General features: G+C 39.7%; 1 protein-coding gene across 1 annotated transcript; it reads right to left on the minus strand.

Annotated features, from left to right (window-relative positions):
• Positions 1–2,358: 2,358 nt before the first annotated feature.
• LOC134800927 (uncharacterized) lies at positions 2,359–7,272 on the minus strand. The gene is made up of 7 exons (XM_063773461.1): positions 7,164–7,272; positions 6,799–6,846; positions 6,450–6,530; positions 5,764–6,102; positions 5,231–5,545; positions 3,020–3,190; positions 2,359–2,495 (listed from the first exon to the last, which is right to left on the minus strand). The coding sequence occupies exons 1-7, from the start codon at positions 7,270–7,272 to the stop codon at positions 2,362–2,364; spliced, it is 1,197 nt and encodes a 398-aa protein (XP_063629531.1). The 3' UTR covers positions 2,359–2,361.
• Between the last annotated feature and the right edge of the window lie 8,784 nt (positions 7,273–16,056).

Below are 16,056 nucleotides of genomic sequence, written 5' to 3' on the forward strand. Positions count from 1 at the left end.
GTCCAAAATAGTCTGCCGTTTTTTGCGGAGGAGGGGCACATCAAATGTATACGTAACGTAAACATAGCCATGTCAGATAAACGTCAGTCCATACTCCATACATGTGGTTGACCATTGGCCGCCTATTTTCGACAGAGGGGAACGCCTGTTAATGACCACTCCGTTTGGTTATATTTTCTAAGGTTCAATCAATTGATTTGTCACTCATGTTACTTACGTGGCGGCGCGTCCATAGAACTCGATTTCACCGGATTGGCTAATGACAAGACAACCTTATACATATTATAAGATAAGTCTAATATGTTCGACGCGCCGCCACTGCAACTTACACATCGTCAGATGACAAGCAAAACTCACTATGAGTCCTCGCCTGCGGGGTAGGTGCGAGCGCCGTACGCCTGCCGCCCGCACGTTCCCCGCCACCCTTAGTCGTCCTACCCCGTCGCCCCCGTACCGCGCAGGCGAGGACTTATTTAAGCGGTCTGTCTATAATTATCACCACAAGGTCATAGCCATTATGAACCATATTAGTACTCAAATAAGGTTGACTTTTTGTTTAATTATTTTTTAGTAATTAATGAGGTTTGCTTGTCACCTGACAATATTAACATTAGTTAATGTAGTCGTTCATGCCCAGTCCTGAGTCGAAGTTGTGATATTTTGACAGTATTCTAATCGATTAACTAAGTTTGACATTGTTTTATAAAAAAAATAAACGAATATAAAGTTATAACACCTACATTTCTTTCTAAAACCTTCACCTTCATATTATAAAGTCAATAATTAAAATATGCTGCCTGTACTTGCTATATTGAACTATCGATGCCATGATTATAACTACGAGGCAGCTAGGAAATAATAAAAAGAAAATTATAGTACATACTACAGTATGTAAAAAAAAACATGTTACCAAGTGTACCAACCTATTTACTTAAATCAGCTTATTTTCAGCCTTAATAGAGTCTGTTCGGAAAGAGAAGAGTCGTGGAATGTATTGGGCTTCATACATTCCACGACTCTTCTCTTTCCGCACAGACTCTACTAGGATAAAACTTCGTAAATGGGTTCTTAAATAATTAACGACGAAATCAATTGTAATCGCAATTTATTAATTTTAAAATAGTAGGCGAGTCAATAAATATAAATATACATCAAAAGTGCCAACAATCCTTTCTGTAAATATTAATTGCCAAACTAATTGACCTAACTAATTATGTGATTGAGCCTTAGGTACAACATACGAAAAATATCAAGAATTATAATTAACAAAACACATGAATACCCATGCAAATTTTACCAAGTGAAGAAAACAATCTCAACATTTTGATGTGCGGTGCCTCAATTAAAATTGACAAAACTATATTGATGACTTGATTTATTTAGGTACTTTACTCGGTACTCGTTGTGATATTTATACACATTATAAGTTTATATGGTAAGACATGCAAATTGCAAAATAAATGAGTCCTACCCTATTTAACTTACTAAGTACCTATTAAATTCCCATAATACATATTTAAAAATGCATTTCTTTTGTGCATTGGCTACTAGCCAATGGCTAGTTAAAGTATGCTATGCAATGTCTAGAATTTTAGGACACTTGAATAATAACGACATTAAAAATCGCAACAAATAAAGAGACTATCCGCCGTTCAGTGAAAACTATATATATTATTATATACTCGTACTTACCTACTTTTAATAAATACTTCTAGCTATCCATTTTTTTTAGATTTGACAGTGATTAGACTACATATATAACTAACTGTTTTACCTAATTATTTTTACCCATTAGGTATTTAGTAACCTTTATACAGACTAACTATATTTTTTTAGTCAAAAGTGAGTCTAGTGTTCTTATAAGCACTAAACACAATATTATAATATAGACCTAGTTGTATAAAAATATAGTTCAGATCAGCTTGGTCAATACTTATATGTATTGAGTCCCGCCAATGAAATATCGCGATTATAAAAGACCAAAACAACAATAACAATCAACTTGTTCCTAAGCCTATAATGTATAGCATTTAAAAGGAAAACATATAGGGACATACATAGATAAACCTCTAACATTAAAATTTAGTTTAGGTAACACTTTCACTGCTAAGCAACCCTATGCGTGCTACGGCGTAGCACGTAGAATCGTGTCCGCTACGCGGCTGAAAAACGTGGGAGATTTTTGACTCTTCGACCCTCGGATGCCATTAATTTATATTGTTTTAATTTGAAACTCACCCGTTGCGGTGCTATTCTTGTTTCACCGACGAACCCTGACAATGTTCAAGTTAACAACTTACATATTTTACATATTTAACCGAACGTACGATTTTAAATGAGAATGCGTCCCAATTTATCGCATTATATTGCAGTTTCGCGGCGGTCGGTGCGTGTAGAGTACGGTGCCGTCAGCGGCGTCCGTTCCCGAAACTCCTCGTGTCTTTGGAGTTCCTCAGCCTGCAGAACCAATCGCTGCTCCAAGTCAACGTCGCTCTCTAAAACAACGTCAATTAATGAGTGTTAGGAAGCCCATGCACTTTCACGTAACGACTCACTTCTGCTAACTGTTACGCAGCGTACTACGTAGGCGAACAACACGCGAACGCGAAGCGAAGCGATGCGGCGCGGGGTGAATGTATCCTTTGATACCTATATAATAGAAGTGTCCTACTTGGGCGATCTCGTTGCGAACGCGAACGCCTTGGGCCCGCCGCGCCGCGTCGCGTTCGCGAGTTGTTCGCTTATTCGCTTACGTAAAACGCAGCGTAACCTAGTAAGTAGGAGTGTGATCTTTTTACTTAGCTATGGGAGGTGTAAGGCCGATGGCAATAAAGTGTAAGCGTTTCAGAAAGACTATCTGCGGGTATTTTACATGCAAATATATGTATACTGAATAAAAATAACTCATTTTAACAATTTTCCGTGGATGCTGATTCCACTAGGTATCCACCAATTAATTGTGTACCTACGCCCTGAACACGTTCCTGATCGCCCTGTCCTATTTCTGGTAGGTACTGACCAGAGAAGGCACCAGACTCGGGGCGTGGTGCGGGCCCCAGGATGTCCCCGTCGGAGGCGTGGCGGGCGCGTGCCGCGGGCCCTCCAGGTGCCACGGGCGTGGCGGGCACCAGCGTGAACCGGTCTGCCTCGTCACCGTACGCACCCCCTTCGTACTCGTACCCTACTACATCTGCGAACGATGCGTTTGCAATTCTTGGTTATTGTACAGTCACCTGCAATAATATGTTACACAACGAAGGCCGCAAACACATCTGACACGATCTTAATTGTAGAGACATAAGAGCGCGTCACATATTTTTGCGGCCTTTGAAGAGTAACATATTATTGCAGGTGACTGTACCTACTGCTATTAACTGTAAAGTGTAATCGCTTGATATTTGTGAAATAGGTAAGTAAGTTTATCTTAACAAAAAGAGAAATAAGATAACTGATACAAAGACAAAGTAGTATTTAGAAGTACCTACATATAGTAGTGAAGGGTTATTTAGAAATCTGTTAGAGTTAAACCAAGAAAAGTCTGCAGCGATTTTGATAGCCCACGCAGTGCAAGTGTTATTTTTATACGTAATAATTTCATAGAAGTTTGACGTTTAGAATAACACTTGCACTGCGTGGGCTATCAAAATCTCTGCAGGCTTTTCTTAGTCTAACGCTAGGGGGTGCGTATCATAATGAATACGAACTTTTGTTATAATTTCAAATTACAAACGTTCAAAACGTATACTAATCTTATGTATAATGCACCAAATCTATATTTTCAATAAGTATAACATAAAAATAATATAACATACATTATACATACCGCCGTTTGGTATAACATACAAATAAATTAATTACATTTAATATAACATTCATTATGCGTATAAATTAAAATAATGAATAACATCTCATATAAGTATTAAGTATGTGAACAAAACATCAGTAAAATTATATATAGCTCAGTATTTCATAGGTCATCGAAATTCGAAAATAATTACTGTCAGAAAAGTAGGTTAGGTTAGAACTGTGACTCCCCAGAAAAAAAACTGCTACCAGAAAAGTAGGTTAGGTTAGGTTAGAACTGTGACCCCTCAGAGAAAGAAAATGCTACCAGAAAAGTAGGTTTCGTTAGGTTAGAACTGTAACTCCCCAGAAAAAGAAACTGCTACCAGAAAAGTAGGTTAGGTTAGGTTAGAACTGTGACTCCCCAGAAAAAGAAACTGCTACCAGAAAAGTAGGTTAGCTTAGGTTAGAACTGTGACCCCTCAGAGAAAGAAACTGCTACCAGAAAAGTAGGTTAGCTTAGGTTAGAACTGTGACCCCTCAGAGAAAGAAACTGCTACCAGAAAAGTAGGTTAGGTTAGGTTAGAACTGTGACTCCCCAGAAAAAGAAACTGCTACCTGAAAAGTAGGTTAGGTTAGGTTAGAACTGTGACCCCTCAGAGAAAGAAACTGCTACCAGAAAAGTAGGTTAGGTTAGGTTAGAACTGTGACCCCTCAGAGAAAGAAACTGCTACCAGAAAGGTAGGTTAGGTTAGGTTAGAACGGTGACCCCTCAGAGAAAGAAACTGCTACCAGAAAAGTAGGTTAGGTTAGGTTAGAACTGTGACCCCTCAGAGAAAGAAACTGCTACCAGAAAAGTAGGTTAGGTTAGGTTAGAACTGTTACCCCACAGAAAAAGAAACTACTACCATAAAAATAGGTTAGGTTAGGTTAGAACTGTTACCCTACAGAAAAAGAAACTACTAACATAAAAATAGGTTAGGTTAGAACTGTGACCCCCACAGAAAAAACTGCTACCAGAAAAGTAGGTTAGGTTAGGTTAGAACTGTGACCCCTCAGAGAAAGAAACTGCTACCAGAAAAGTATTAGGTTAGGTTAGAAATGTTACCCCCCAGAAAAAAAAAAGGTTAGGTTTATTGCGTGGTATTTGTTTTGTATATTGTATTATTTCAACGTTATACCTTTTTATACTTATCATAAACGATATTATATGTAAAGTTCATTATACATTATAAAATTATAGAATTCATTGTTATACGTATCGCACGTTATACTTAGGTATTGCACGTTATGCCATTCAAAATTTTACTAATTGAATTTATATATTCTGAGCAATATATTATAGGTTTGTATACGTTCTATTACTTACCCAACTCTAGGCAGTTGCAAACACTAAACTTATGTCCTTATTAACACATAGGTACAGGTACTTTTGTAGATTAATTACCGACAGAAATTGGCGAGAGAGGCACAATCCGAGCGTAGCCCATATCAGCTGCGGCGCGGGAGTCTAGTGCGTGGTGCATAGCTCCCGAGCGGTCCAGCGCGTCCGGCGTGGAGTCCAGCGAGTCCAGCGGGTCCGGTGTGGTGTCCAACGCATTCGGAGCCGCGACCAGCGCGTCCAGAGCGTCCACCTCATCCACTGCTAGCCCGGGCAACCCCGGGCCCGCCGCCGCCAGCCGCCAGGGCCGCTCCTTGCAGCGGATCGACTCGTTCATGCACTGCTTTTCTTGTTTCGCGGAGCATATCGGTCTTCCTTCCACTAAAAAAAAAGAATAATGATCAAAATCTTTCCATTGCTCAGGATAAAAAATCCGTCCGTCTGTAAAAGTACGTCACTCATAACTTTAGATAAGGCACTAATTACTATAAGTAAGCCAGTAGGTACGCAACTACGCAGTTTCCTTATATATGATAAATTAATGACATAAAAACGAGCATCAATTTTGCGTTTAAGTTACTGTTGGTGTTGAAGCTTACATTTATCAGTTTCGTTGTCACCGATGTAAAAAGTTGATGGGCTTTCCTCGTCACGCTCCGGAGGCGCCGCGCGCAGTTCCTTACGCCCCTTAATATTCGTGTGGTGTTTCTTGCAAGGTGGGTCAAGACCTAGGTCCTCAGGGGTCGCGCGTGGGGCGACGGGACTGCGCGGCGAGTGGGGGGAGGAGAAGGTCTCGGGGTCGGGCCGCAGCGGGATGAAGAGTTCTCGCGCGGAGCGGTCCCAGTCGCGCCGCGTGAGCACCTCTCGTATCACTTCTGGTGCGGAGGCCCGGGCTAAAGTTAGGTCGTCGTGGCTCCGCGCAGCCAGGCTCGGGGACCCTAGAATTACAGTTTTAAAGCTGGTGTACTTACTGTCTCAGCTGTAAAAATATCGACGTTGCTAACATACTCAAAAAATTACAGTAAATACTTATGGTGCTACAGTCATCTTACAGTACTTAGTGCGGCAATAAGCATTTTCCGTGCAAATGTCGAAAATTTAAAGGGCCATATGTGTACTCTAAAACGTTGTACGATACACGTGCGGATAGGTAATTCGCAATTCGCAACTCCCTTCGGTCGTGTTTTAATTTATGACTATTAACACTGTAAACTTTACGATCTTTTGCACTAAAAACTACGTGGTTGGTTCGATGGTATGTGTAAATGGCATGTAAACGTGTTACCGGAGGTGCTGGGAAGGTGCAATGACACAGCGCTGCTTCCAAAGGTGCGCGCGCGCAGTCCTGATGACCGCCTCGATCCTTCTGCGCACAAGACATATTATGAAATGGACAGTTGACAGTTCATATCCACAACTGTAACCTAACAAGATTATAAAGTTCGAATCGCCCTCTATGCCTATTTCCAACAAAAAACATAGAACCTTAAATTAAAATATAAGACGGAAATTAAACTTTAGTGATTATTTTAAACAGTTTAGACGACAATAGCGACTAAAAATTCAAGTAAGTGAAACCGTTGTCGTCTAAACAGTTTAAAATATAAGTATTTAGAGATATTTTCAGTACAAACCATTACTGACTAAGACAGGCTTGCGAGGATGCCCTGAGCTGGACGATTCTGTGGAAAGATATTGCAATTGTTACGATGATTTTACCATACTCAAACCATAGTTCTTTGGGAGATGCTTTACGATTTACCCGACATACGTGTAAGCAATAAATATTCTTTATTGCACCACAAACAAAACAAATTCAAAGTAGATTTTCAATGTAAATAAAGCGTGTATATAAGATGTATTGGTGGAATCTATAGTGAAGCGAGAAGTATTCTTACAGAGGGAGATTTTTTTTATCTATACAGTTTTAGAAAAGTCTTCAAAATGTAACGGCTATGGAGGTTCTAGAGCTCACAGAGCCACAAGAATTGAAGAGTACCAGAGCCGTCGTCGGGCCAGCAGCAGAGCCAGCACAGCAGCAGCAGTGGTGTGCACACCTCCACCGCCATCACACCGCTTGCCGCCGTCAACCCAATCGCCCACCCCATCTGCGAACATGCCGCAGTTTAGATAAACTAGCCATACAGACCTCACTCTTTTTAATAGGTACTTCTGATTTTTTAAATTTAATGTGTAAAACGTAATGTTTTCAAAAGATGTATCCCTCCGAGTTTGTTGCCGGTCCCATATTAGGATACCATCCTCCAATTTAGATGGATTTAAATCTTCTCGAGCAGAGGTGTAGGGTTAGAGTCGGTGTAGCTTTGGTGCATTGTAATATGCCTAATTGAAATATATAAACTATCTTTCGAGTTCTTAAGGAACTCGATATTTGGTCTGATGTTATTTTTTGTTGGATTACTTAAAAATGCCAGAGTAGAAGGGAGACCGAGGTGAGTTGTGACAGAGGAGAGTTGTGACATCGTCGATTTTTTGGAATCTATTAACTAGAAACTAGGTCGCAATAGCGCGCGTTTGTTAGTTCATAAGTTACGAGCTAACAAACGCACACTGTTGCGACCTAGTTTCTAGTTAATACATTCCAAAAAAATCGACGATGTCACAACTCACCTCTGTCACAACTCACCTCGTTTTCCCCAACTCGGCTTCCTAGCATTTACAGAAAAATTATATCAAGTTTAATTCATTACCGATAATCTGGTGGAATTATCTGCTTCACCTACAGCTACACTGGACTTGTGAGGTCTCATATATTTGCATGACCTACCTACCTAATAATCGCGATATGGAATTTGTGTTTTGGACTTAACAGTGACACATAACGGCTTATAAGGTGAAGATGACTCACGTAAGTAAAACATTATTGTGCCCCGCTAGAGCCAGTGTTCATCCGCTTCCATAATATATAAAACAGAATGTGACTCATCCCCAACTTACAAAACCTTTTTTTACGCATATTTGATAGATAGGAATGGCTTTCTTGAGGTTCACTCATTATTATGTAAATACTTATTTCTCTGGAACTGTGTGCTACAATTACACTTGCCCAAATCATTAATCGTCACCAGCTACAAATTGTTTCTAATATCTGTACAGTCACCTGCAATAATATGTTACCCAACGAAGGCCGCAAAAATATCTGACACGATCTTATTTGTCGAGCCATAAGAGCGTGTCACATATTTTTGCGGCCTTCGAAAAGTAACATATTATTGCAGGTGACTGTACCTATTTATGTAGTCGACTAATTATTTAAAAATCTCTCGTATGCTTATTAATTGTATGTAGCTACCTATTTTTTTTTTGGGCACGTATTTAACCGGTCAACTAATTAATCGAATTTGGGTAGTTTTGTAAAAATAGATATGGGTACTAAAATTAATAGTTTGGCAACAAAAACGGAGCCTTAAAATATATCAATATGAGTTAATATATTTTAATGCCGTTACAGCTTTTGATTATTTTTAGGCAGGTACCAAGTATTAATTTGGCAATTGAATTATTATATTGGAGACCATTTATGAAGAACATTTTAAAAAGAAAACGGCTATCTATTAATTCAGAAATGAAGTTCTTTTAAAATATTTTGTTTGGTCACTACACGGTCAACCTAACACGCTCCTCCTCGCTTCGCTCGTCATCGCACCTATCTTTTGACTCTGGCAGAACACAATGGTAACTATTGAAATTAGTAATTAAAAATTGAAAGATCTAATGGTATAATGGCCATTAGGTGTTTCATGATTAGGAATTTCGACTATAAGTATACTGACCATTGCGCATTGGTAAATTAATTTAAGGTGTTTTGTGTAAATAGTGACCAATATTCATTAAATTTAACTGCTTTCATATTAAAATACTACCTAGCTGTAACGATATGCTCAATATGATAACTTAGATTTGAACAACTAGATGACAAACAAATTTTATGATCGCTTTTCAATATTAGTTGCCAACTTATTATTTTAGACGCCAACTTATCACTTCAAGTTCCCTATAAATTATTTGGGTGGCTTGAATTTGCTGCCAGTTTTTTTAATAACATGATGCTTATATTTGAGGCTAATATAAATTTATTGGTGCTAAAATATTAATGCACAGCCAAATTATATTAAATTACTAGATGCCCAATGAAAGCTCCTGTTTAATAATTTAGTTGCCCGGTTAATAATAAGCCATTTTTTTGTATGAACTAGGTACCTAAGTACCGGTAAGTATACGTAGCGGATACTACACACCTGGCCCAAAAGTTTCAAAAATAGCACCCATGTTCCCTCTTTACGAGTATATAGCTAGCGATATATATACTAGAAGATCTTATCGATATGTACCTATTTTTTAATAAAACCAACACAAACCTTTCTCAATGCTACAACTACTCCAGCATAACATTAACACTTCACTGACCACCGCAATATTAGTAAACTTAACTAGCATTAACTTTCAGTTGACTCGTTTCAGCGTTCACTTTTACTTCGCACCATCAAAACTAAACACGGCCGAATTGTTTTTATCTACATTGGCCCACTACGTGGACTTCGATGTGTGATACTGTTGCGGGCCACGACGGCGGCGGAGCGCGTGTGTGGATGCTGCGAGTGAGATCGAGATTTGAGAACATTAGACCGCGGACACACCGAGGCTTCGGTTGCAGACCGTATAGGACTTAGAAAGGTTTCACTTTTTAATTTCAAGTAATTTATACATAGATGTTTTGACTTTTGACGAAGCTTGTTGCAGAAATTATGATTTGTGTTAGTGTTAACACAAACCATCATTGTAATTATGGTTTGTACAGAATAGGGTCGAGAACTGACGACGATGCTTGTGCGGATTACCTACATTTGTGCAATGACTAAGCATGGCGCAGATTACCTTAAATTTGTACTTGATTATGAATAAAATGAATTTTTAGTTCTTAATTTTTTCAAGTAGGTAACTATTACCTAATACCCATGCTTTGTCAACTTCAGTGATAGTGAATTTTGACCAGAGCTAAGGCGAGGTAGGCGAGCGAGTAATTCGCTCGTGGTATCAATTTAATTAACTTACCCACATTAAGAAACGGCGCTAACCCTAGTAGCATTTTCGTTGGGGCCCACGGTGCCAACGGTAGGGAAAACGTTGGGATGAGGTTCGTTCCGTAGCCAACATTAATTTTGTATTGGCCCACCATCGCATTTACCAACATTCGCTGTGGCACAGATGCCCAACAATGGGCCTTTGTGTATTTTGGTACCGTTGGCTAAACAACGATAATATTTGTTGGCCCAATGATGACATATATCGCATTTACCAACATTGGCAGTGGCAGTGATGCCCAACAATGGGCCTTTGTGTATTTTGCTACCGTTCGCTAAACAACGATAACATTCGTTGGCCCAATGGTGACGAATACCGCATTTACCAACATTGGCTGTGGCACGGATGCCCAACAATGGGCCTTTGTGTATTTTGGTAACGTTGGCTAATCAACGATATCATCCGATGGCCCAATGACGACAAATATCACATTTACCAACATTGGCTGTAGCATTGATGCCCAACAATGGGCCTTTGTTTATTTTGGTAACGTTGGCTAATCGACGATATCATCCGATGGCCCAATGACGACAAATATCGCATTTACCAACATTGGCTGTAGCATTGATGCCCAACAATGGGCCTTTGTGTATTTTGGTAACGTTGGCTAATCAACGATATCATCCGATGGCCCAATGATGACAAAAATCGCATTTACCAACATTGGCTGTGGCACTGATGCCCAACAATGGGCCTTTGTTTATTTTGGTAACGTTGGCTAATCAACGATATCATCCGATGGCCCAATGACGACAAATATCACATTTACCAACATTGGCTGTAGCATTGATGCCCAACAACGGGCCTTTGTTTATTTTGGTAACGTTGGCTAATCAACGATATCATCCGATGGCCCAATGACGACAAATATCGCATTTACCAACATTGACTGTAGCATTGATGCCCAACAATGGGCCTTTGTGTATTTTGGTAACGTTGGCTAATCAACGATATCATCCGATGGCCCAATGATGACAAATATCGCATTTACCAACATTGACTGTGGCACTGATGCCCAACAATGGGCCTTTGTTTATTTTGGTAACGTTGGCTAATCAACGATATCATACGATGGCCCAATGACGTCAAATATCGCATTTACCAACATTGGCTGTAGCATTGAGGCCTAACAATGGGCCTTTGTGTATTTTGCTACCGTTCGCTAAACAACGATAACATTCGTTGGCCCAATGGTGACGAATACCGCAATTACCAACATTGGCTGTGGCACGGATGCCCAGCAATGGGCCTTTGTGTATTTTGGTAACGTTGGCTAGTCAAAGATATCATCCGATGGCCCAATGATGACAAATATCGTATTTACCAACATTACCGGTGGCACTGACGCCTAACAATGGGCCTTTGTGTATTTTGGTACCGGTGGCTAAACAACGATAACATTCGTTGGCCCAGTGAGCACAAATATCGCATTTACCAACATTGGCTGTGGTACTGATGCCCAACAATACCAGTTGAGTTTGCTTGTGGCGTCACTAGATGGCGTTACTCTCTCCAAACATCGAAGTTATAGTTATTTTCTCGATTATTCCGGATATAATCATAATATTTTTTTAAAGTAACTTATAAATCTAATAGCTATAACTATAAAATTTATACATAAATTTAAAAAATTGTATTTTACCAACATTTTCTCAATTTAAATCTCAAAAAACATAAATCTCGCTTACGAAGTTTCGAAGTTCGGTTAGTATATATACAAATTAGAGTGTATAGTAAGTGTACTTGCTTCGGCAGTACATATACTAAAATTGGAACGATACAGAGAAGATTAACAACAACTGCTGCCTAGCCTAGGGCCTTCATGTGGATACAACCAATGCCTACCGTAGTGTAATTGTAATATTTATCAGCAAAGGCCCAACGTCGTATTACACAACCACTTACTTAACGTAGGGTAACTGTAGGACTCGTAAACAAAAGCCCATTACATAATTAGACTGTAGGCACACTATAAATTACACAACTATTTACCTACGGTAGTATTGTAAGAATCCTACACAAGGCCCAACGTTAAAGTTACAATGTTGGCCCTTTGTGGGACAAGCTGTGTTGGGCCTTCAACCTGGTGCACGACTACCTACCGACCTACCTGACTTGCCGTTGGGTAATTGTTGAATTTGCAAACAGAAGCACAACGAAAAAATTGCCCTTTTTTATTTTTTTGCAGTTGGCCCTACAGCAAGCCATACGGCCAAATGTAACAATTAACCAACCATCAAACAAATGTGTATAGGGCCAACCACGGCCCAACCAAAACCACCACCGTTGAATAATTGTATGATTTATTTAAATAGGCCCAACGAAAAAATTACTCTAATGGCCCTCTGTTGGGAATCTTCGGGAGGGCCTTTGTCGAGGGCCCTCCAGCAAATCGTACGGCCAAATGTAACAATTAACCAACCATCAAACAAATGTATATAGGCCCAACCACGGCCCAACCAAAACCACCACCGTTGAATAATTGTATGATTTATTTAAATAGGCCCAACGAAAAAATTACTCTTATGGCCCTCTGTTGGGAATCTTCGGGAGGGCCTTTGTCGAGGGCCCTCCAGCAAATCGTACGGCCAAATATAACGGTTGCCCAACTAATACGTAAACAAAGGCCCAACAAAATCCCTACAAGAAAATGCTATTAGGGAAGCGGGTATTTATTCGTCCCCCTCGCTGTCGAGACCTCAGGCTGCTGGTGCGCTGAGGGTACCTAAGTCTTTCCTCCGGGAGCTGGGTCGTCGCCTGCTTGAAAGGGGCCTTGACCCCCGCTCTGGGTTTTTCCTGACGCAAAGGTTGTCCATCGCAATCCAACGCGGCTACGCAGCGAGCGTGATGGGCACCTTTGCGCCGGGGGCAGCCCGGGACGGTCAGCCCTTCAGTAGGCAATCTATTTTATACTTATTTAGTTTATATTTCTATTTGAGTTTAGTTTTTAATTAGTTTTATGTTTAGTTTATGTATTATTTTAATTAAGAAAATTAAATGTTTCTGTTAAAAAAAACAACGGGTTGCACTCCGGGAGTGCCGACAGAAGTGAAAACTCAATGACTAGTCCAAAATGTCTGCAGCACTATGTATAATTGACCCATCCTCCTTTCTATTGAAAAAGTTTTGTTCCGAAATTGCTGGCCAGTGAGCTTAAATTTGTAGCGTTATAGTCCGTTTTTTTTTAGCATTAGAAAGAACTTCGCAGAAGTAAGCTTGTGGTTCCAAATCCGGCACTTTTAGCGGTAATAATTTGAAGTAAATTATATGTATTGACCATGCTACATTAGATAATTCAATAATTATTAACAATTAAAGAGCCTGATAAAAACTGCACGCTTGCTTCTGTGGAGTTCTTTCTAATGCTAAAAAAAACGAACTATAATTGTTTAAAATTCGAATATATAGAAATTGTAAAGTTACCTTGCAGACCTCGCATCTAAATATATTTGGTCATGATATTTTGAGTTTTATTCACCAGTACTACAGTTCACTTTTATTAGCGATTTCATCAAGATGTAGCTTTATTGAATTATATTGGAGTATTTCAGCCCGTACAAGATTAGAACATTGAGCTTTATTGCTTAATATAAAAGTCCAGTTTTAAATAATTGACCTGATTATGATACGTTATGACTAAAGTTCTTTGGTGAATAAGATTGTCCGTCACACATGACGTCAGCGCGTTACGCGTTACGCGTTACGCTGTCTCGAGTTTATCATTTTTTTTCCACCTCAAAAAGTGCTCAGCGCCGCTAAAGAAGTTTTCACTTCAAAAAGTAAGGTGATTTATTAAAATAATGTTTCTTATTTACTAACAAGCGAAGTATTAGGGAATCATTAATTTACTCCTCAAGACTGAGATACGTGTCTTTTCAGGGATACCTAAGTTTGCATATTAGTCATTTGTTTTACAAGGGGCAAAGTTGTTGTTAAGGGGTCCACTGATTAACAGTCCGCCGGACGGTATCGGCCTGTCAGTTAGAACTAAATTTTGACCGAGTGAGTGAGAAATTCCAAAATTAAAACCACAATTAATTAATTATCTTAGTTGTAAGTAGAGTCGGATCACAAGCTTACTTTGCATGGCATTTGCATAGATGTGTGGAAATGTTATTATAAATGACAAAAAATTCTTGGTTCTGTCTGTCTGTCAAAGTCGGTGCAGAATTAGCTTAGACGGACATTTCTTGAATAATAAATGCATGAAGAAATAATGTTGTATCCTCCCGTGTGTCCCAGGATCTAGAATGGCGCCGGAGTGTCGCCGCGACATCGATTCCTACCGCGCCCCCGCCCGAGCTGGACCACCATAACCTTTCGTGACCCAATAACCATGTCAGGGTCAGCGGATTCTTCCCAACCAAACTATGTTTACTGCTCAATTTAATTGATCAGGAATTTTCCAAAATTGGCATCATTCTAGAGGTAATGTTCTTTTCTATTTCGGAACAGCAGTAGGTAATTAACGAAAAAGGAGAGTAATATTTCTTGGGTTTGTTGTTAGATTTGCTTAACGTAATGCTTATCATGAACAGTGGCACAACTCAAAACTCAAAAGTCACATCACATTTAACACATACATTCATTGTCACGTGCTTACGAGTATGTGCTATGGGTTACGCTCGTAGCCGCCACGAACAGTGTACCCGACAGTCGGGTTCATGGCCCAATGTGTCAAATATAGCATAGGTACATCAAGCGTCAATATCATTTCATTAGCAAATTACCTTAAAATTTGATGTAGCAAATTACCTGAAAGTATGTAGGTTATTTTGACAACAGTGACACGTATCTACATTATTTATAACATTCATAACACTTATCAGTGTTTACCTACATATATGAGGCCAATTCGAACGTACACTCGACATCAACGACATTTGAATAACAATCAGTTAGTTATCATTTGCGCGTGCAACTCGCTCGCGCTAATACATGTACGGACAAGTCCGAGCGAACTGAACGCGAGGATGATAAATAACTGATATCATTTAGGTAAAATCATTGTTTTCATGTCAAAATGTACGTTCAAATATCTTAGAATATCATTTAGTTATCGTGCATTTCGCTCGTACTTGTCCGTACATGTACTGGCGCGAACGAGACGCACTATAACTAATTAACACCATTTAGAGATCATTTTGATGTCAGTGTACGTTCGAATTGGCCTGTTTATATAAGAGTTGGAAGGTATGCAACGCTACGCGTGCTACGCCGTAGCTCGTAGCAGCATTTTCCGATGTGCTGCGAAAATCGTTTGTAGGCCCGTAACCATCAATTAACGTGATAGTCAGCGCGACGCGCTCATTCTTTCTTCCGTGGTGATAGTCATGAGTTTTGAACTGGACAAGCATACTAAGTATACAGCCTTCAAAATTACGTAAATTGCTAATGCTAATGCGTATAGTCACATGTTGAGATATTAGGACAGGATAGATAGGTAGGACAGGCGGCGTATTTTATGTGCCATTTATTTTCGGTTTGTTCGTATTTGTAATAGTACCTTTTTTTTTTTTTGACGGAGTGGGAATGCATTTACGCACAGTGTGTGGGACTCGCCGCTCCTTATCCCTCTCTTAGCGAGAGGGGGGGAGAATTTGGCCCTACCCACTAAACCCACTCCGGCGTTTCACCCTCTTTGCCGTTCGTGAGGGCGCACTGGGATCGAGGTCATTCCACCACGGCGCCCTCCGACTCGTAATAGTACCTACCAAAGGCGGTAGTTACATATATTATGTAATGTGGTAAACATTAGGTTAGGCAGACTCATTAAGTCTGCCTAACCG

The sequence above is a fragment of the Cydia splendana genome, chromosome 2 (genome assembly GCF_910591565.1).
Source record: "Cydia splendana chromosome 2, ilCydSple1.2, whole genome shotgun sequence".
NCBI lineage: Eukaryota > Metazoa > Arthropoda > Insecta > Lepidoptera > Tortricidae > Cydia > Cydia splendana.

Coding starts and splice junctions, on each gene's coding strand:
- LOC134800927 (XM_063773461.1), bottom strand. CDS start 7,272: ATGGGGTGGGCGATTGGGTTGACGGCGGCAAGCGGTGTGATGGCGGTG. Junction 6,847..7,163: donor CTGGCCCGACGACGGCTCTG/GTACTCTTCAAT, acceptor ATCTTTCCACAG/AATCGTCCAGCTCAGGGCAT. Junction 3,191..5,230: donor TCTCTCGCCAATTTCTGTCG/GTAATTAATCTA, acceptor CATCGTTCGCAG/ATGTAGTAGGGTACGAGTAC.